The 21,936-nt window shown below is 52.3% G+C and overlaps 3 protein-coding genes across 7 annotated transcripts in view; 1 reads left to right on the top strand and 2 right to left on the bottom strand.

Annotated features, from left to right (window-relative positions):
* Positions 1-752: 752 nt before the first annotated feature.
* UHMK1 (U2AF homology motif kinase 1) lies at positions 753-15,900 on the bottom strand. The gene is made up of 8 exons (XM_074596656.1): positions 15,495-15,900; positions 14,069-14,361; positions 11,136-11,327; positions 10,258-10,352; positions 9,256-9,332; positions 6,005-6,103; positions 4,977-5,065; positions 753-4,488 (listed from the first exon to the last, which is right to left on the bottom strand). The coding sequence occupies exons 1-8, from the start codon at positions 15,778-15,780 to the stop codon at positions 4,342-4,344; spliced, it is 1,278 nt and encodes a 425-aa protein (XP_074452757.1). The 5' UTR covers positions 15,781-15,900; the 3' UTR covers positions 753-4,341.
* A 602-nt stretch (positions 15,901-16,502) lies between these two features.
* The window catches only part of NOS1AP (nitric oxide synthase 1 adaptor protein), a 68,093-nt gene continuing 62,659 nt past the window's right edge, over positions 16,503-21,936 (bottom strand). For all 5 annotated transcript variants that reach the window (XM_074597431.1, XM_074597428.1, XM_074597430.1 and 2 more), the window contains 2 exons: positions 18,695-18,962; positions 16,503-18,594 (listed from right to left, as the gene is read on the bottom strand). In XM_074597431.1, the coding sequence (XP_074453532.1) occupies positions 18,102-18,594; positions 18,695-18,962 (761 nt within the window). In that variant the 3' untranslated portion in view covers positions 16,503-18,101. The remainder of the gene's footprint in view (positions 18,595-18,694; positions 18,963-21,936) is intronic.
* Positions 20,273-21,804, top strand: SPATA46 (spermatogenesis associated 46). Its single transcript, XM_074597437.1, has 2 exons — positions 20,273-20,372; positions 21,009-21,804. The coding sequence occupies exons 1-2, from the start codon at positions 20,273-20,275 to the stop codon at positions 21,548-21,550; spliced, it is 642 nt and encodes a 213-aa protein (XP_074453538.1). The 3' UTR covers positions 21,551-21,804.

Here is a 21,936-nt window from a genome sequence, read left to right as displayed (position 1 = left end):
GTCGCCTCCGGACGGGGCGGGGAGCGGACCTTCCCGTCAGAACCCCACCCCTTCCCGCTGGTCCTCCCCGCGCCGGGACCACGCGTGAAAGCGAGGGCCGCCGCCGGGCGGGGGGAGGCCCTGCAGGGAGACCCCGGGCAGCGATCCCCGCGGGCGGAGCAGAGGCCCCACTCCTGCAGCAAGAAGGGAGAGGCACGAGGGGAAAAAACAAAAACAAAAACCCCCAAACCCACACAATTAGGCGGGTGCACAAAAATCAGCGCAGGCCAAAAACCTTGTCACTCCGCCGCTGCCTCAGCCCCCGCGTCCTCTCGGGGCTGGGGAGCTGTGCACTGCCAACGCCTGCAGAAAGTTGTGCAACTCCTAGCATTTTCCCAGGGGAGCAGCCCGCGTCAAGCCCAGGCAGTTTTCCCTCCGGATGACATCAACTTCGGGAACCGTTACGCCAGAGCACGCATGGAAAGCAGCCCTGTGCAGCATGAATAAGCGGCGCCGTGGCAGGAGGCACAGCCCCCAGTGACAGAGAGGGGACACAGCCGGCTCTGGCCAGGCAAAGGTCACCTCAGCACTCCCACCAGGATTTTCATGAGCAACCGAGTCCCCACAGACATGAGTGCCAAGCACAAGATGCCAGTGCCACCATGGCTGGGGTCACAGCCCTGTCCCCCCCCAGACAGGGTTACAGAGAACTTAGTCAGCTATGTGGCAATTCATCCAGTGGTCCCACAAGGAAAGCATGCTGGACAACCGCCTTCGTACTGAAGCATCATTTATTATTCATCTGTTATCAAGCACACATCTGCTCAGCAACGGTGCATGACGGGATACAAGAGTTGACATCTAACCCGATGGGAGGCACGTGGTTACAGACCCAGCACAGCAGCAGGAAGAGTACAGAACACTCTGGAAAGACAACCTGGGTGCAGTGCAGTGCTCAGGCTGTGTTGTTAAGAGACTGGAGACCAGTGAGACTAAAACTAGGAATACAACTAACATCGAAGCTGACTTGTGCTTCGGCCAGTGATTTAAATACCAGTTACCCTCCTTGCATATAAGTAGGTGGAAGTGCAAAGAACTTTCTCTCTCCCTCATTGCTCCCACACAGACATCAGTGGCAGAGGAAGGTCAGCTATTCTTCGCCTAGCAGTGACATTTCGTGTCAGATCAGCTATGAAACCCAAACACCACCAAGCAATAGCTGAGTGCCATCATGTTCCCCATTGACACACACACTCCCAGGGGACACAGCCCCCTGGAGTGCCTCCTCCCAGGGAGAAGGGCCAGGTGCCTGCCCTAGCATCCCACCGGAGCAGTGCCAGCCTTCCCTGGCTGTCTCCAGAGGCTTCATCTTTCATCCCTTTCACCCTTCAAAGCAGATTTCTCCCTCAAAGGCAGCCTGCAGGTTTTCACGTCTAGCTGTCACCTAGCGAGGACTACGTAGGTTGGTGCTACTGGGGCTATTAGGAGGGAGGTGTGTCAGCAGCGCAGACCGAGAAACCCAGCAAGAATCTGAGTGGAAAGCCTCAACACTTCTGCAACTCAAGCAGGCAGTCATTTGGAGACAAGGAGAGCCAGGCCCATCCAGGCACATACTGCGACAGATGCCTTGGACTGAATCACCACACAACACTTCAGACACAATTTAGAGTTAAGAAACACAAAGGTTTTAGCAGGGCTGAAACTTATGCCAGGCCACCAGATCACTGAGACACCAAAGTGAGCATCAGCTCGACAGAAAAAGGCTTTGAAGGCAGAGGGTGAGGGACAATGATAAAACGCTTCTGCTCCAAGCAGCTTCTAAACCTCTCTCTACCCCACAGCCTGCAGAACGAAGCCAGAGGCTGGATCCAGTGACAGGACAGAGATCAACATATTCAACTCTTGCCAGGAGGAAAATAAAAAAAAGCAGCTTTGGGGTTTTTGCCCAGCTCAGTGCTCAAGCCTGGCAGCAGGAGTTTGCATCTTGAAGATTTATTTAGCTCCCAGTAAAGCAACTGAACAAAACCCCAGCCAAATTCTGGTGGAACAGCTCTACCATGCTGCAGGAACAGGTTGTAGCTTCTCTCTAAAGATTAATCCTGGCAATGCTCTTTATCATGAGCTGCAAATCCAAAGCATAATTCTGACTCAAAAAGAGATATGCTGGAAAGTGACAGAGCAGTTCTCAGTCCTAGACAAAAGCATGTGATAGCCAGGCCTGCATCTCCCTGTCCCGGTACTGCTGTAGGTGACAGACCTCATGCCCCACACCCAGGGGAGCTCCCCATGTCCCAACGTGGGCTGGCACTCAGCAGGGCAGGAGCTCTCAGATCAGCTTCTGCCAGCTGATAGGCACACATTCTGGGCCAAGGTGCTCTCACCCCTAGCTCAGCCCACCAGGGACAGCAACAACTCAGAGCTGAGGAGGTCAGTCAATACCCACCAATACTTAGGAGTACTTTAAACACTGCTCTTCACATAGGAAAACCCCTCAGCCAGTTAATCATCCAACTCCTTCCATACACTAAAGGTGCTTCGCTGCGAGGACACTTAAATTAAAAGCAATGAATCACACACCCCATCTATGCAAAGCTGCTTTACAGCTATGTACACCAAAGTAGCATCATCCCCAGAAAAAGTCTGATCAGCAAATCATACCTTAAAACTCATTGGATAAAAAACAGACCGGATCTTCTGATACACTACACACAGGGCAAAAATCAAGAGGAACTTTTAAGTGCAGGATTCCAGCAAGTCCAGCATCAGCAAGATGCAGAAAGTAAACTGCAAGGTAATTCAGGTATTATTCCAGGGAAGGTCAGAGGTGGTTCAGGCAGCTGCCCGCAAGTATTTCAGCTGGGGAAAAGAATTCACAAGGGTTCTCTTCCTCACTAAAACTGGTACCAGAGCTGCAAGCCAGAATACGCTGGTCCCCCTCTACGTTCTGCGCTGCAGAGGCTCCACTGGGTATATGGGTTTGCACACCCCTGGGAAACAGCCACGGCCTACCCCATGCTTGCAGCTGCCTGAGTGAGCTTCTGCCCATGCATTGAAGCCACACGAGCAAATAGCATCTCTGGGGGCAGCAGTGATGCTGCTCGCCCAGGTTTTTTCCCCCAAAGCACGTGGCTGTTGTCCCTGACACTGGGAAAGCCCTTCTCCTGGCCAGTCAAGCCTGATGACTGACCAAGCCCTTTCCATACAGGATCTCAGATTGCCTCAGGCCCTTTGTGTAACCTATGAAGGACCAAAAGTGTCAGTGCTTCTAATCTACAAGTCTAATGGGTTAATGCAAAACCAAAATGCACAACACAGAAAAGCCAAGTGTGGGACCTACGACAGACAAATATTTGTTCTTTCCTTTAGAAGACTCGCAGGGCAGGAGTCCTGCTGAGACACAAAGAATACTGCATGCTGTAGCACTCCTTTCCAAAAATATCACATAAAGACGCTTACGTATTACCGATGATTTGGCATCAGAGCTAGACAGCATCGGTGCCAGCACAGGGCATATGCTAGAAAGATGACTCCACACAACAGGGTTTTCACATCACCTCAGTCTACAAAGTGCTTACAGGTTGTGTTGGGACTGAGGCTGGCACTGATCTGCCAACACGTATCCACCACCAGTTCCCGCCCACCCCAGGTACAGCAGCAAGTTCAGCTCACCGCAGGCAGCATCACCCACCCCTCAGTGCCTAAGCCCAGCATATACCACCTGTGCCAGGTCAGACGGATGGCTCTTCTTGGGTCATGAGGCGGCAACAGGGTAATGCCGTCGGCTCAGCAGATGTGATTTCACTGCCTCCCTCTGCTCTATGGGACATGAAGACTCAAAAATCTTCCTGGTCTAGTTTAGAGAGGGTGGTGCCTCTGGTTCTTTATTTACTATAGGTACCAACACAAGGCAGGGAAGCCCTCCATCTCCTCCTCCTCCCCAGCACTGGAGAAGAGCACATGCATTATAGGAAAGCTTAACAAAGAAATCCTCTCTCCAGAGTAAAGTCAAATGCTAAGGCCAGGACTTTAAATGGTCTCATTTCAAATCACTTAAAAGCGCTATCCAAGATCTGCTCAGCCTCCCAGTGTCACCGCTCCTGGCACCTGAGCACCCGCCGGGGCAAAGCCACACACCCAATGTAAACGAGCAAGCACAACACACACACAAGCACACGCTGAAAGCCATCCTGGCCTCCTCTGCACATCACAAAGCAGCAGTAAAGGTTTCAAAGCCCAGTTAAGTCTTTTGCATCTCTCCTTCACAGATCACTCAAAAGCAGGGCTAGGAAGCTCTTTTGTACATTCAACTGTAAAACATGTGAGGAAGAGGGGCAAGACAACTCTCCTGATTGTTGCTACTGCCTACAGCAAGTTTTGGTACAGATATCCTCTCTTATAGGCACTCAGTGGGTAAAACGTAGCCACAACAAACTTGCCATCAAAAATCTTTCCAGTCAGCATTTTTTGGGCAGCTTTGGAATCACCAGCATTTGCATATTCAACAAAGACCTGAAAGAAAGAGACAAGAAACAGGACTTTCAGTGCAGCTTGTCACCCACCCCCTCCCACCCCTGCAACCAGGGAAACAGTTCACAAATGTTTCCCCTTTATGCTTGGTTGAGCCCATAGCAGTGTAGCTAAAAAGGAAGAAGCTGCACCTCTGAACTGGAATTTCACCTCTTGCTCCCCATTTTTAAGGGCAGCATATTTGGTGAGGTAGGAGAAAGTATGATGATGCTCTACATCCTCAACACCTCATGTCTTATCCACTTGCTTCTCCCCTTCCCTCCCACATCCCAGCTCCCTGCTAAAGCTGTTTGGGGACCTCTCAGGTTAGGCAACCTTACATTACCAGGAAAGAACCTGTGCTGTCCTTCAAGATAATCAGCTATTTTTAGCTCTGTCATCATCCAGAAGATCATCAGGAGCTGAGCAGGAGTCCTGCAGCACATAGAGTGTACATGGGAATACATAGCCTCTTCCCTCCATTCACTTACTTGGCCTTTACCAGTATTCTCCTTTGGAATAAGCAAGGAAACCACCGGTCCGTATTTCTGACACTCCTCCCTTATGTCTTCCAGGATATCTGAGAAAGAAAAGAGCTGGTTGTCTTTCATTTTGCAAACTAGGACAAGCCAAGCAACAAATGAAAGACAGATGAACACATCAAGAACATTCAGTCAACAGATAGTCTTTTTCTCTTAATTTAAAATAAACAATCAAGAGGTGCCACAGCAGAAGCTGACACTGCTTAGCAGCCACATAATGAGACAAAGTGTCTAAACTGAGGCTCAGGAACACACACCTGCAGGCAGTGAATCCCTGACAGCAGGGTTTGGAGCACATGGACAGTCTTTTTCCTTGCCCACAAAGCCCGTCCTTCCAGTAGATAAAAAAACATTTGGAATTTGTGAGTGCTTTTTTTTTTTTTTTGTTACAGCTCTTGGAGGAGGGGAACTAAAGTAGCTGCCACAAACCCTTCTTTGCGTGAGCAGGACGTAGCTTTTAAACTCATATCCCCAGAGCTCTCTAGCTTTTGCCACTCCCATGGATTTAAGAGCAAGCAGAAATGCAAATTCCACTGACATGATCTGCCTTTTGTTATGGTTTAAGAACTCCAGTGAGATGTTTCAGTTCTCTGCTGAGATCTTGGATAAGTTCCCTAGCAAACTTGAGGATCTCTGCTACTGGGCTCCAGTCCTGTGCACATCCAGCAGATGATCAGAGCCACAAACACATTATGAGGTCTGTGGGTATTTAACCAAAGAAGAAAATCAAAATAAACCTTTTTTTTTCTTAATCTGGGATCCTTCAAGAACTCACTACAATCTCTGCTGTCTCAGTCTTTTAGTCTATTCTCTGTTGGTGCAGCTGACCCACTTAGTACCAAATCTCAGCTCAGCAGGTCTTTGCTGTTCCTGCGCCTATTAATTGCTCTTCTGCTTGCTCTTGCATCACCGAAGACAAACAAAACAGAGTCTGTAAGACAACATTGCTATATGGGAATCGTATGGCTTGCACCAACCTTCATATTCTTCTTCACACTGCAGAGAAGCATCACTTAGAACATTTAGCAGCCTCAGCACGGGCGTGGGGAGCATCACCAAATCTTCGATATGGGGGGCTGTTTGACACCCACAGAATTAGAGAAAAGAAATCAAAGTCCAAAAGAATGTGAAAACAGGAAGTTGACTCAACATGCACTATGATACAGAAGAACTTACTGCTCTCTGCAGTACGGTTTTGCTTCTCTCCACTATTACCTGCATTTACAGCTTGTATTCTGCCTGTTTCCAATTTATCTTTACCTGTGCACTGACTCTTCCAAAGTGTTCAGTGCACTCTGCCATTATACTGAGACCAGTACCTGAAACTGCTTTTAAAATTGCAAAGCTAGCAGAAATTAAGACTAGAGTTATGTCTACTTAGCTCAAATTCAGAAACTGATGTGTGTCAAGAGCTACAACAGTTTAGCAAACTGCCTCGTATATGTGGAGATGCAAGAGGAAAGAACTACTCTACAACTCGACTCTCCTGTTACTGCTACCAGACAAGCTGAAAACAGGCTGGCCAGCTTCCGTAACTCCAATTCTTAAGCTTTGCTAAGGCACAAGCCTCAGTGCTCTCTAGGATACCTTTTCTTTCCCCGCTTCAAAATCCAACTGCAGTCAATGCACTGATTTGAAGACCACCAAACAATCTTGCAACAGAAATGGGGAAAACTGCGTAGTTAAACAATGCAGTGCTACAGAATAAGGCATGGCCACAAGAGGGTGGCTGCAAGGTAGGTGAGCAGTGATCCTGTGAACAACTTTACATGTTGCCTGTTGTCATGAGGCGGTTGGATCTATAAAACAAGCAGCTCCAGCACGGCCTGGAACAGAGTAGCATAGATACTATTGTGGAATACGGAAACAGCCAAGGTGGACAAACTAAAACCAAACTGTGAGCCATGTCTGAGAGGACACACATTCCTCTAGAAACTGAAAGCAGCAGGGACAGTGTCATTTCTCCAGGGACAAAAAGCTTGATTTCATGTTCCCGAATGGGACTGGCAGGCCAGTCATGAATTTGAGATGTGGGAGCCCAACTTGCAGTACTTGGAGAGTGTTAATGTTTCTATTTGTATTGGCAGCTACAGTAGCCAAACACAACAGCGGTACCTCACAGTTCTCCCATTAGACAGTGAGAGAGGGGAGAGAAAAGGGAAGAAATGGCTCCAATTCTCCAGTCTGAGCCTTCTGACTACATTTGCAAAGATAGCAGGCTATTATTTCCTTGGAAATACTTTTCCAAGTTAAGCACGCAATACATATGAGGGAGCTGACATCTTTGCCAGGCGCAGACAGACGATGTTGATTTCATAGTGCAAGAGGAGATGACAGGCAAGCACACATGCTGTAAATCTCCTCCCGCCTGACACAGAAAAGTCCTTATGAAAAGCTTAGAGTACGAAAGGCCTTATCAGTCTAGACGATGCCCAGACAGGGCTCAGGGACAGCCCTTCAAAGAAAGGTGTTGCATGCAGATAACCAGGCATGTTCCAGCTCCAAGCGAACCTCTGGGACCATTCTTCCACAGGACTGCTAGCAACCAAGAGACAACATGAGATGAACTGGGGACTGAAAGAACATTTAAATGTCGCCTTGGTCTTAAATGCTGCCCCTTTTATTCAAGTCCTTCGTTTCACATGTCTTTTTTCAGAGAGGGAGACAAATCAAGCCCTAGGACTCAGAGCCATCTGGTCTTCCTGTAACCAAGTGACAAATGCATTTCTTACAATACCCTTCTGCCTAGCCCTTCTGCTCCTCTTCGAAGTGCCAGGTGATATCAACCACACTGACAACACAGAGCCTGCAAGCAGCTCAGGAAAGAAGTTGATGAACTGGAAAGACTTAGATGTAAATGACAAAGAAAGCCATTCTCAGCTGTCTTTGCTCTAAACAGAAAAATCGTGAAAGGCAATGACAGATCGTTTTCTGACTTCCTAGGAAAGCAACAGTAAATGTTTCTTTGTGCAGACAAGTGTATGTACAAGTTTGGCAAAGAAGAGTACCAGCAATGAGAACTAAGAAAAATTGAAGCTGTTCTACAAACTTGTAGCACTAACCATAGAAGCACCTTCCTAGGTACAGTCAGAGGTCTGCACGTTTAAAACCAGACCAGAAAGTATGGCCGATATACTATTCCCTCTGCTCTAAAACAATACTGTCTGCAAGGTTCAGCCACAGAAGGTGGCTTTGATTACAACAGTCCCAGTTTCTGAGATGCAAGAGAAGTGTGAAAACAGGAACGAGTTTGTTACCTTTGCCTAATACAGGAATTCCAGTATCTTGACATGACCTCAAGAGGCAATACTTAACAGCCTTCACTGGAAGGTACACCAAGCAACTTAAGAAAAGCAGGGCTAAGATTCAAGGGAAAATGCTAGCTCAACCAGCAGCTGGATACCTGACACATTAATTTATGCTGCAGAAAAGCTGGATGCAGAGCTCTTCACTGGTGGTTCCTGAAAGAAGACAAGCTCTGGAGAATGCTATCATGTTGCTTTTGGAACAGAAAACAGGGAGAGATACAAGCCTAAACAGGGCGATTTCAGCCCATCTTTTGACGATAACCTGCAGCCCGCATTGGGGCAGGTCCTCGGGAAACACTACCATTTTATTAAATTGAAGAGAAACTGCCAGATGAAAATGTCAGTGACGTCTGTCTGTGACCTGGCACACATCCAGAAGAGGTAGGCCAGTCACTGCAAAAATTGTCTCACACCCTGAGAACACTGGGACTATTCAACCTGTGCAAAGAAGGCAACAGCAGATGCCACCACCAGCCACTGCCCTAGTCGCTCACATTCCTGGCCTCTGAACTGGGAAACACTTGGCATAAGAAAAAACATCCAGTCACCATAAATAGCACTGCAGTCTTCAAAAGCACCTTAACGGTCACAATATTAGGTAAATACTTTGGTTATTTCTGTTCCCCCACATGCATGCTGCTGCCAATACACCCTTGGTCAGTTTGATCTGGGCAGAATTTAATGGCAGCCCAACCAGGGAAAAGTGACAGCCTGCAGGGCTAGAGGGGCAGGGCAGCACTGAGAGCACAGGGATCGCTCTGACCTACCTGCTATGGTATCGCAGAGGGCTGTCAAGCACCGTAAAGAGCAAAGGAGCAGCAATGAGGCCACAACCAGAAACAACACAATTTAACTGCGCTCTGTGCTGCTTCCAGTACATGCTGAGAAAGCCATGAACAGGGGTGATGTGCACAGCTTACCAAACGGAATGCTGAAGAATGGGCTGCATAAAGCCTTCTCAGCGGAGGCTCGCTTTCCTTGGTCACAATGAAGCATGCTGTAAGAGAAGACACCCTTATGATCTTGCCTGTAACATTCCTGCATCAACAAATTCAACTCAGGCTGGAGGCCAGCACAGGGGAATACCCTGTCTTTGTATGGTACAAAGAGAAGAGTGAGAAGCACGTCTTCTAATTCACAGCTGAAGCACACCAGAAGGATTCCCTGAATGCATTTTGGGTACATGGTACAGTAGGCTTTCCTTCTCGATGTCTCCCAGCACCAAATGATGGAAGTTGCTCACTTACAAGTTCACAAGGAACACGGCATGGTCCAGCTCCACTTCCCCAGGCCATTCAGCCCACATCTCAGGCACACATGCAGTCTCATGAAAGCGATCACACTCCAAGGACCTCCCATATCTTTCCACAAATGGGATTCAAAGCAGCTAATAGCCCAGGCCTTGCCTGAGAACATCCCCTACTCGGCTTTACCAGTGGCTCACAATCGTATTTCTGCCAAGTTGTGTCCTCATTCACTCTGTAGCCTCTGAGCAGAGTCACAGGACAGCGAAAACAATCCCCTCGGTAGACCTCTCAGTAGAGACCTGCACAAGTGCATTTGAATCTTGACAGCAGTGGAGAAGCAGCACTGTCTGCCCCGTTCCCTTGTTTCTGACAACACTCCCCTAAAGCAGCAAAGTCTCCAGTTTTCTTCAAAAATAATCTCATTGTCAGGAAGTGCAAAGCACTGCAACAGCAAATTATTAACATCATGACTGGTATTCTTTACATGCTTACTCCAAACTGTGCCAAAATCAGAGGAGCTGAAGCATCTCTGCTAATGCATGCACTTGTTACTAGTATAGTGGCAGGGAGATTAAAAAAGAAGGTGTTAGGTATGGGCTCTAAGTTAACAAGAGCAAGGCATGAGACTTTAAAGACCACAACTTTAAGCAACAGTTAGTAAATATGACAGGATACCTTTTGATAAGGTCTCTGAGGTGATAAGTTGGAATGGCTGAATTAACCACCCCTTCACTGGCAAATATGCGATCAATGATGGCAGAACTGTTTGTCTGGAAAAAAAAAGAAACAGTGCTTAGGGAGGAGAAAAAAAAAAGACTAGTGCAAAGCTTGCAATATCCCATCATTTTCTGAACTGGATGCAGAGGGCTCTGGTACTGTGGCATGTTGTAAGAGATCCCCAACGCTCAGGCCCCACACATTAAAACCAGTAGGCCCACATCAGATGAAGTTTTTCCCATTTGCCTGTACGAAAGCTGGAAATTTCCAGGCGCAGGCAAATTTGCTGTTACTGTGGTCATTATGATGCTGAAAGGATACTCTTACTGGGAAGAAGAACACAAAACAAAATTATTTCATACAGAACAGGGGACAGAGTCAGGCTCCAGGCTCAAAACATAGAGCTTTCCTCTTGTTTTCTCAGGACATAGCCTTATGAGAAGATCCCCAAATTAAAGCTAATGTTAGACTAAAACCAGCAAAATAATTCCTCTGTCATTGTGCTGCAGCTGGCAGCCATCAGCCATCCATTTTGTTCTTTCTTCTGTGACACACTACAGCCAGAGCAACTCAACTCCCAAATCTTGGCAAAACACAGACTCCTGGAACCTTCACTTTCAGTAACCCGAACAGAGTTACCTTTCAGACACTCCAGTCCCACAGGGCAGATGGGTCTTTAAGCTCTGGAACCTTAACTTTCAAAGTAACAGGATTAGACAAAAATCCTGGAAGCACTCTCTAGTTGCCAGGTGCTACCTTACAAATTCAGGTTATGAACAAGAAGCAGAAGGATTAATTTGGTGCAAACAAGAATGCCTGCAGCAGCTCTCACTCACCTTCCATTCCTGAGATTGGACTGTATGTTTCAGTTTCATTCCTGAGAACATCTCCAGTAAAACAATTCCCAGACTCCACAGATCCACAGCAGAGGTACACTCCGTCTCACTCTGGAGCCCTGCCTGCGCCAGGCAGTTCTGCAGTTCTGCCTCTGGAGCCCGATACCCATCTGTTTGAATATATTTCACATCCTACGGAAGATCAAACACATGGAAAAAGTTCACTTTCTAGATTCGGGTTCTCTGCTCTATCCTTAAATCAGTTCACAAGACGTCCTTCGAAATGGGTCACCAAAACACCATTGCTAAATTGACAGAAAGCATTGTACAGCCAGACATGTTAGGCCAGCAGTTCAACTCGCTATACTGCTGCGTTGATGAGGAATAAAACAAGACTGTCTGGAAGACAAACCATCTCACTGTGGACTCGCCCATTAACCTCACATAAGCACAGAAGATGCTAGAAGTTTCAGGATAAGGGTCGAACACTTACAACGTGCTCCCACATTGGCTGCATAAGAGCACAAACAGCCTGGTCTGAACAGTGAGGATCAGTAACAGCTGCCGTTATTCAAGTACTGATGTTCTCTGGAAAAAAACGTTAAAAGAGCGAAGCAGGCACCTAACACCCAGACAAAGAAATTATCAAAGGCGCTTCCCACGCACCTCCTCCTTTTCCCCCTCGCAGCCAGAAGCGCTGCAGCAATCAATACCTGCCCAGCTGCCGTGCCTGGCAGAGTAAAATAAAATGCCCACACACTGCCTGCTTAAAAGAAAACAGGAAGTTACAGAATCACGCAAGTGCAGGCTGGCAGGACTGCTCTGAAAGTCTCCAGTCCAGCCTCCTGCTCACAACCAATACCCCATCAGTCATCTGTGGCTTTGTCTGGGCAAGTCTTACAAGTGTCCAAAGACAAACTGCATGATGTATCTTTGTAACACAGGAGGGCTCAGTTTAAACACACTGATGTGACTCAAGGAATGACAGAAGAATATGTAAGCCTATTTCTTGGAAAAGGTGCAAGAACGGGAGTTCTTACCAGAGGAATATATTCAAACCAAAATCATCTGGTTCTCGATTGAAAATAAACTTTACAGAAGACATTTTCAGGCAACAGAGCTCAAAAGTGTTTATGAACTTAAAAAAAACCTGATACACAAATTGCTCATCAGCTTCCCTCTTCCTATCAGCAAAGAGCAGAACCTCTAGCATGGCAGAAGTAGCAATTTAGCAGCCCCACCAAACAACATTCAGAGATAGAGAGAACACCGTGGTCAATGACACAAGCAAAAAGAACAAGACATAACTTCACTCCTACCATCTAAAGCATTTTGAGAGACATACGTGGTTGAGACCTTGCTCTATGTACAGCCATTCTCTGTTAAACAGTAATGGCAGGAAAAGTTATGCACGGACAAGCTTGGTAGAGCTGTCACAAGTAATAGTCATGGCTCAGATAAGGAAATCATTCAGGTACGCTGCTGCCCAAGGCAGGGGTGGTGAGGGTAAGCTGACACCTGGTGCACGTTCAAAGCAGGGTCAGAAGGTTCGCCCATTACAGACAGCATATCTCAGACAATGGGCAAAGAAAACTCAGCCCGAAAAAAGCAGATTGGAAGGAATCATAGAAGCAAATAAAATGCCTGATCAACTGTTACAAGACAACACTCAGAGCAAGCAGCAAAACACAGACCTGAATTAAAAAGAAATAAATACCTGCATTAGACACAGGACACCCGGAGAATGTTTTTTGCTGACAGACAGCAACAGATTACCAGCCCAAACCAGCGTTCAGCAAGAACACGGGAGAACTGAACAACAACATGGAGGAGTTAAGAAGTACAAACATTAAGAACAGCTCACGTACCAAAGAATTCAGAGACAGGTCACCCACACAATCCTCTGGTATTCACAGATCAGTGGGCTATACCATCAATACCAGGTAAACCAGTAAAAAAGCATACTAATTGAAAACCACTAAAAGAGTGCATGGAATAGGGACAAGCCAGGACAATGTCTGCACAGAAAAATCATAGCTCGTTTACTAGACTTACTGCCCATCACCCAGTGATTAAAGGCAAATTTGCTAAGAGGCTACCTCATAAAAAAAAAAGCTTTACTAATAACCCCTTGCAGGCTGTTACTGGGAGAGGGAGAGGTGAAAGGAAGCTCTATCAAGCCAACAGGAAAACCTCCTCAGGCTCTCCATGAGGCTTTCATCAGAGGCCATGGAAGAGATTAAAAAGGGCAAGGATAAACATAGGAAACCCGATATCACCAAAACAAAAAAGCAACAGCATGAAGAGGGAGTGAAAGGCCAGCAAAAGGGACAAGCAGAGTAGAACGGGCAGAGATCTGTCTGTGCCAGTAAAGAATCAACACTGCATACCCACAACCAGAGTATGGGCTTTCATCAACACAATGACATTGGAAAGAAACATCCAGACTTCCTGAAAAGGGGAAACTGCTGAAGATAGGATGAAAGTAAAGACAAGTAAAGACAAGGACGCTGCCAGAGATAATGACTGGGGAGGCTGATGGTGAAGCCTGGATTACTACTACATACAATAAGGGATGATAAAAGGAAATTCTTCAGACCTGTGTGCTCCCACTCATCTGGCCACACAAAAACTAGCAAACTTTTCAGGAAGCTGAGACACCAGTTTTTTCAGTGCATCATTAACTTTGGAATTTGTGGTCATGTGTAGCACAGAGGCTAATACATCAACAGAAACCAGAAACATGCAAAGAGAATGGGAACATGAGCTTTTGTTTCTGGGGCCAGACAACATTTTAGCCTGTTCCAGGAAACCCTCAGCACCAGCTCAGCTACTACTTTCATCAAGTCACGTCAGCTCCTACAGCCGAAAGTATCACAGGCCCACACAAGTCAACACAGAGCCAACTATTTCGAGAGTAGCATGTTCCAAACCTGATTCCCCTCTTTGAAGCTAAGTCCAAAGTCAATGAGCTTAAAGCACTCGTCCTCTGCGCTCCACAGGATGTTGCGTGGCTTAAGGTCTGCGTGCACGTAGCCTTTGTGGTGCAGGAAAGCCAAGGCTTCAAGAACATCTCGCGCACAGTGCTGGATCATCCACATGGAGCAGCCCTGGTTGCTGGAGTGCAGCAGCAGCTCAGACACGCTGATGTCCAGCAGCTCCAGCAGGAGACAGCGAGACGGGCCATTCGCAGAGTAGTGGTTGGTGAACACACCATACAGTGTCACTACAGTGAGACAGAGACAGGCATTGGTAACAAGCAATTAGAGTCATCATGCTCCACCGCCCTCCACTACCATCCAGAAGACCACAAAAGCTGCAGGAGACAGCTCATCTCTGTGCGATCATCACTGTGAACATCATCAGCGTGATGTTCAGAGAGATGGAGAACCAAACTCCAGAGAGAAGCAGTAAGGGAAAACCAGCCAGGTCACCACTGCAGCCTTTGGAAAACAGGCCAGTCTCACAACACTCTGCCAGGCTCTGATAAAGTCATAGGACTGAGTGTTGCTGCTCAGAAGGACAATCTCCAGGATGCAGATAAGCAGGTCGCAGTAGGTAAAATGAAGGTAGCACCACTCTTTTTGGGACACGACAATCTCTTCCCATGACCAACCTAGCACAGCAGGAAGCCGAGCTCCATCTGGGCATCTGGCAGGTGAACCTGGGGGCTTCCAGCAGCTGCCTCTGACCCTCAGGCTTCCTCCCTTCCCAAGATCATTGCCACCCACGCAGGCAGCCCAGGGGGTCCTGCCAGAGACAGGCAGGCTGGTGGGCAGACACCCCCCACCGCTGCCCCATAGGCTCCTGGTGGAGTGACTCCGGCAGCCCTGATCAACAGAGGAGAAAGGGGTGCCCTGCCTAGGGCGACCTACCCTGCCTACCAAGGGAGTGACCCCACCTCCTGCCTGCTCCTGCCCACCCCAGGGAGGTGATGGGCAGGCCACCAGCCCCGGGAAGGGGTGGGTTACCCAGCCCTGCCTGCCCCGGGGGGTACCAGGAAGCACCCACCCCAGGGATGCTTCTTTGGGGTGCCCAGGCCTAAAAACCTGCCCACCCAGGGAATACAGTCCAAGGGGCACATTAGTCTGGGGGTCTCTAGCCCTGCTTGCAGCGGTCAGTCTGGCAGCGAGAGAATCCATATTGCCCAAGGAGATGGGGATACCCCTGCCTGGTTGGGGCGTGGGGGGGGGGGGGGTTGGAGACACCAGTTCGCCCTGGAGGAGGAGGGTGTCCTGGGGATAGCGGGTGCCTGCGGGGTCCCCCTAAAAGAGGGGATTGGGAGAGCGGGGGGGGAGCCATGGGGGAACGCCCAGGCCGGAGGACGAGCCGGCCCGGGGGGTGCCGGGGTGCCGTTACCGATGTTGCGGTGCCCGCGGAGGCTCTCAAGCGCGGCCCGCTCCTTGCGGAAGCCATACTCGGCGCAATCGGCGGCGGGCGGGCGGGCGCCGGGGCGGCGAGCGGGGCCGGGTCGCGGCGGGGGCGGCACGAACTCCTTGACGGCGCCGGGTGGGGCCCGCGGGTCTCCGCAGCAGCGCACCCGGTAGACGGAGGCCGAGGAGCCGCTGCCCAGCGGCGCCTGCACCTCCCACAGCCGGCCTAGCGCCTCCAGCAGCGGCGCCGCGCCCCACACACACCCCGACATAGCGACACCCCGCCTCACATCGCCCCGCTGCCCCGCCGCCGCCGCCCCGCCACCCGCACTAGCCCCAACACCGGCTGCCGCCGCGCTCCGGCCGCCATGACACCGGAAACGGGGCGGCCCGGCGGCGGCCCCACCCGGCGGCCCCGCCCCTCCCACAGCGCGGGGCGGAGCCGGCGGCGGGGCGGGTCTCTGGCGGGGAGCCGTTCCCTCAGCCTGGGAACCGGCGGCGTCTGGTCCCAGACGCCTCTGACGCCCCTTCCCCTCAGCCCTGAAATCCCTGGGGTACCGTCCCCTCAGCCCAGGCACCAGCCGGGTGTCCCACCCCCTCAGCGCCAAGCACAGCAGGGCGGCCACGCCACCCCCTCGGCCTCGGCACCACCAAACTCCCCCAGCGTCCCCCGGCTCCCCGTGGCCGTGCCACTGGGCCTGGCTCCCTGTCACCTGGCAGGTGTCAGGCCTCCGGTAGCAATTTTTGGGGATATTTCCCTTAGCCCCGTGAACATGCAGACCCCGTTGTTGTATGCAATCACCCCAGAAAGCCCAGCGTTGGAGGGCAGCTTTCCCCGGCAGCTGCGCAGTGCTGTGGGGCTGCTGCCTCACTCCTCTGCTCTGCAGCCCCCACGCAGGAGCGTCCCGCAGGTCCCCGGCCTCATCGGGGGGTTTTGGGGCAATGCCGAGCTGGTGGAGATGGTCCCCTCCCATCAAGGGACTGCTGCGTGGCAGTGGGTAAAAAAGAAAAAAAAAATTTATTGTGCAATCCACATCTTTTGTCCCAAACTACGCACACACCCTAGACAACATAAACAGAGGGACTGGACCAGCAGTGAGGTTCCCTTGTGATCAGCAGGGTTGGAAGATGCTGGTTCCTCAAAGAGGGGCTACGAGCCCTTTTTTCCATCAACATACACAATGCAGGGCAGGTCTGGGCAGCATACACATATACATACTCGTATAGATTTCTGTTTGCAGGGTGGCATCGGCTATGCACAGCATCATCACATTATACACAGGGTGTGTTATACCTCGGCATCGACTGCCAGCGCGCCGTGGGCTCTGCATAGGTCTGGCATCTCCTTCGCTCTTGAGCACGACCTTCCTGGTGGCCAAGCGCTGCAGAGCCCCGACACTGCCACGGCACCCACCACGCCAACAGGCAAGGAGGGATCGTGGCCGCTCCCATGGCAACGGGATCTCTCAGGCCCACGGTGCCCTTCCTTCAGCAGGACCACAATGTGGTAGAAGACATTTCTTCAGACCGACTGCCCTGTGTGGCCCAGGAGGAGCTGCGAGCAGAGGTACCCCATCCATGAGCTCCTAGGCTCCTCCATCCCAAAACTGGTCTTTGGAACTTTTCCTCTCAAAACCACCTTTGCAGCAAGGATGCACATAAAAGCTCGAAGGAAAGTGCCACCTCACAACTGCTTCCTTGCGCCAGCCCAGGGGTCCACAGGCTGTCTAACCTCTCCTGTAATTCATGGGGAAACAATCATAGAGCAGTATCAGAGCACCGTGTGGCTTCTTGTGTCCCAGTCTCATGAAGACATCACCATCCCAGGAAAAGGAGAGCGGTGGTGCTGGCCCTGCACCAGTCTGGTCTGTGGTGGCTGGGGTGAGACTGGGAAACAAGTGGAAGCTGGGTGGGGTCTCCTGAGGAGCTTGACTCCCCGGCCAGCAGCCATGCGGCCCCAGGCATCCAGCCCTGCTCCCTGCCAGAGCCCGTACCACAAGCAGGTCTCCTGTGGTTTGGGCTCCACTGCAAAGAGAGACGGCACTGGGAGGACTAACGCCAAGGGGCTGGCACCTGAAGATGTAAGCACATGATGTGTGCTTGGCATATGATGTAAGCTGGGACATGCTCTGTGCCAGGACAGCCAGCCCAGATGTGGGGAACCATGGGGGACACTTGTGGGACACTCGCCCCAGCACAGCTGACAGGGTCAGGGGCAGGCTGTCATTTCTGTCCCCCTGCATGAGGACCCAGGCTCCTGAGCAAGCCCACCCTCGGTCCCCAGCTCAGCGTGGCCCTTGGGTGCAGTCGGGATGGTGGCACCTTGGCAGGACAGCAGCTTTGCAATGACAGGTGAATGGGCCTGGGATCAGGCCTGCAGAAACCGTGGCAAGACAGGCTGTTCCCCTCCTGGGAATCCGGGGAGAAATGGGGTGTCACAGCTGCCCACACCCCAAGCCGGGGTAGCAATGGCTCCTACCACCCTGGGGCTACCCCATCTCCAAAATAATGACCCCAAAACGAGCGAGTGGCAGTGAGAGACGTGTTTCAGAGAGCCAGCCCCCACGGTGCCCCCATCACGGCTCCCCCACTGCTACTCGAAGGACAGCAGGTCAGGATGAGGCCCATCCACCTCCCGGCCGGGGGTGCATGGCTCCAGTTGCCCCGTGCTCCCTGGTGGCTCATGCTCCAGCCCTGGTCTCCGGGAGGGCTTTTCCATGCGAGGTGAGGTCTCAGTGGCTCTCTCACCCGCTTGCCACTGGCCCTCCAGGCTGCCCTTATGGATGAGGTCAGGCACAGGAAGGGCAGTGGTGGGCTGGTCCCCACTCGGACCTGGGGTGTTGGTCATGCTGGGGACCCCAGGGCGTTCTGGAGGGGATGGGTCCGTTGTCCCCAGCCACTCCTCTGCGGGCTCAGGGTAGGCTGCAGGCAGTTCAGGGCGCTCCTCCATGCTGCTCCTTGGGCTGGTCCCTGCCAGCTGTGGTGCAATGAGCATGTCCTGTGGGGTCTTCAGAGCACGTGGCGTCCGCTTCTTGGTGACAGGGGGTGGGGGGTCCAGCCGGGGGAAGGCATCCAGCCCCACAGCCCTGCAAGCACAGAGGAGCAGTGACATCCAGCCCCACGCTGGGGCCTCTCCATCCCGTCCCAACGGCCCCATCGCAGGGTGCACACTATGGGGGCACTCACCCATCCTCGCTGTCCGGCTGTCCCGTGCCCAGCATGGCCCCGGCGCTGGCATTCACCTCCATCACTCCCACACTGGGGAGGCTGGCTGGCTCCTTGCGGCGCAGGAGGTCATTCATCTTGGCCCCCACGGCCTTGCCCAGGTTGCGGAGATGCTGGCTGCCAGCGGGGCGGGAGGGCTGCAGTGGGGCGCCTGCCACGGCAGGGACGTGCTGTGGCCGTGGGGTGGGTGCCGTGCTGGCGCTGGCGTTCTCAAACATGCTCTGGTCCACTGGAGGGGGAAAGGGAACAGAGAGGGGGTGTGAGCCAGGCTGGAGAGGGGACCCCAGTAGGGATAGCGTGTCCAGAGCTGCCCGCCGGCTCCCAACCCAGCAGCATGGGAGACATAATTTGGGGGACAGGGAAGCTGCTCCTGCAGCCCCACAGGGGCTGTGGGCAGCCGGGCCGTGCCAGGGCTGCGCAGGGCAGTGCATGCAGTGGGGACAGCATGGGGCAAGACCGGGTAGCAATGAGCCCAGGTGTCATGGTTTCGGCTGGGATGGAGTTAACTTTCTTGCTAGCAGCTGGTGTGGGGATACGTTTTTGGATTTGGGATGAGAGTGGTGTTGATAGTGCACTAATGGTTTTGATTGTCACTAAGCAGTCAAGGCCTTTTCTGCTCCTCACACCGCCCCACCAGTGAGTAGGCTGGGAGAGCACCAAAAGTTGGGAGGAACACAGTCGGGACAGCTGACCCCAGCTGACCAAAGGGCTATTCCATACTATGTGATGTCATGTTCAGTATATAAAGCTGGGGGAAGAAGGAGGAAGGGGGGATGTTTAGAGTTACGGCATTTATCTTTCCAAGTAACCATTGAGTGTGATGGAGCCCTGCTTCCCTGGAGATGGCTGAACACCTGCCTGCTGATGGGAAGCAGTGAATGAATTCCTTGTTTTGCTTTGCTTGTGTGCGTGGCTTTTGCTCTACCTATTGAACTGTCTTTATCTCAACCCACGAGTTTTTTCCCACTTTTCTGATTCTCTCCCTCAACCCAACTGGGGGGAGCAAGTGAGCATCTGCCTGGTCCTAGTTAAACCACGACACCAGGGCTGCAGGCTGGCACTGCCAACACACCGAGAGCGTCTCTTACCTGACACCGAGCAACTTGGGAAGCAGGTTGTGGAAAGAAAGAGAGAGAGAGAGAGGATTTATAAAAGGAATGGCAAGGGGACAGTGGGTCTGTCCCTTTCACACTGCTGGGTGAGGTGCACTGCCGCCCCCCTCCCCAGACCTGCCATACTACCTGCAGAAACGGGACTTACGTGGGCCCCTTATCAGCCAGGCACCCATGAAGCAGCAGGGGTTCTCTGGGGGCACCCAGAGCCTAGGCTCTGCCCACCCCACCGTGGCTCCCTCTCCAGCCCAGGCTGGCTGTTGCCTTGGACCAGCCAAGCTCCCCAGAGACTCTGAGGGCTGAGCCCACTGCCCAGGAGCATCCTGCTGTGCACCATGCACACAGTTGACATCAGCCCTTTGTGACGTCAGCAGATGACGGCATGGGTACCATGGCGCAGGAGCCACACACCAGCTACATGAGGGTGATGAAGAGCTTTGTCCTGCCCACCATTTCCACCGGGGCTACGCCCCGCGGCACCAGGAAAAGAAGCCCAGAGGCTCCGTGCCCTTGGGCCAGCCTGCCTGGTGCCTGCCAGCTGTGGCCAGGTGGGGGCTGCAGTCAGCTGGCACTGCCTGTGAGGGGGGCTCCCCTCACACCCCCTGGGCACAGCCATGGCACCACTTAGCCTCCTGCGGCACAGCGAGGGCCTGTAGGCAGACAGGCTGTGGAGGGCGTTAGCTGGGCATAGCCTCCTGCACAAGTGGGGCAAGGGGACCGGGAACACCCATGGCAGTGGGTGCTTTCTGGGGACGTGGAGGGGGTCCTGCAGTCATACCCCACCTCTGAGCTACACCGGTTTCTATCCCATGTCTTCCCAGCAGGAACCTTCAAAGCTGTGAGTGCTGCCCCCAGGAGTGCCAGCTCAGCCCCCCCATTGCTGCCCCTGTGCCAGTGCAGCTCTCCGTGGGACTGCTCCTGTGGGCTGCCAGGTGAGCCTTGTGCTGTGACAGTGCCTGACAGCATCCTGTGTCCATCTCTACCTGTGCATCCCTGGAGGGAGGGATGGTACCCTCCATGCTGGGGTGACATAGTGGGACAGAGCCAGCCACCTCTGCATCACATGGAGACAGAGAGGAAGGGTCCCCAGCACTGTTCCTAACTCCATGGGGAGCCAGGCTCTTGCAGGGACCCCCACTCACTGCAGACCCTTTCCTCCACAGCCTCGCCAGGCAGCGAACTCCCTGCCTGCACCATCTACCGGCCCTGGTTCTCACCGTACAGCTACTTCATGTGTACCGATGGAGCCACCCAGCAGCACCTGGGCAGTCTCTCCTCCAGCCTGGCTGCCAGCACCCAGGAGCCCGAGGAGCCTGATGACCTCTCAGAGATCATCTGCTCCTCTTCTGGCTCCTCGGACAAGATGCAGCCCCCTGAGAGGGACAGGCCAGCCAGTGACAGAGCCAGCATAACGGTCCGGGACATCCTCACTGCTTCCCCGCGGCAACTGGTGCCCCAGTGTGGCTACCAGTGCATCTCATGCTGCCGCGTCTTCCCCACGCTGTGGTCGCTCAAGATCCACATCCAGCACAGCTCCCAAGAGGGCTATAGCTGCAAGGTGTACTACCGCAGGCTCAAGGCCCTGTGGGAGAAGGAGCACAAGGAGCAGGAGGCTGCAAGTTCCCAGGGCACCTGTGTAGCCCCGCCAGCCGGGCAGTTGCCGCAGGAGGGCACTGCTCCATCGCTCCTGCCAGCAGCAAAATAAATTGTTTTAGGAGCAGCCGGCCCTGTCTGCCTGCTGCTCATGCCTACACAACACTTCCGCCATCATTTCAGAGGGACTCTTCCCGAATTTTGCTTCCCCAGCAATCAAAAATCTCCCTGGAAAGTGCTGCTTAGCATCTCTGCAAGGTGCTCTGCAGATTCCAGGAATGCCTTGGCACCCTTGAGCTGTCAGGTCAGCCCTGAAATGAGCCTGCCCTGTGCAGAGGCTGAAGTGGAAGGTTGATATCCCTCTACCCCCAGCAACACTCAAGGTACCTCGCTCTCACAGGGAGCCTGTGGCTGGCACCACAAGCAAGGGTCCTGCAGGGGAGGATGCTTAGGTTGGAGGGGGTCTGTGCAAGGCCAAGGGATGCCACCATCAGTGCT

The sequence above is a fragment of the Larus michahellis genome, chromosome 8 (assembly GCF_964199755.1).
Source record: "Larus michahellis chromosome 8, bLarMic1.1, whole genome shotgun sequence".
In the NCBI taxonomy this organism is placed as follows: domain Eukaryota; kingdom Metazoa; phylum Chordata; class Aves; order Charadriiformes; family Laridae; genus Larus; species Larus michahellis.
Note: the sequence above shows the minus strand (reverse complement) of the source record. Positions and strands in the feature narration are given on the sequence as shown.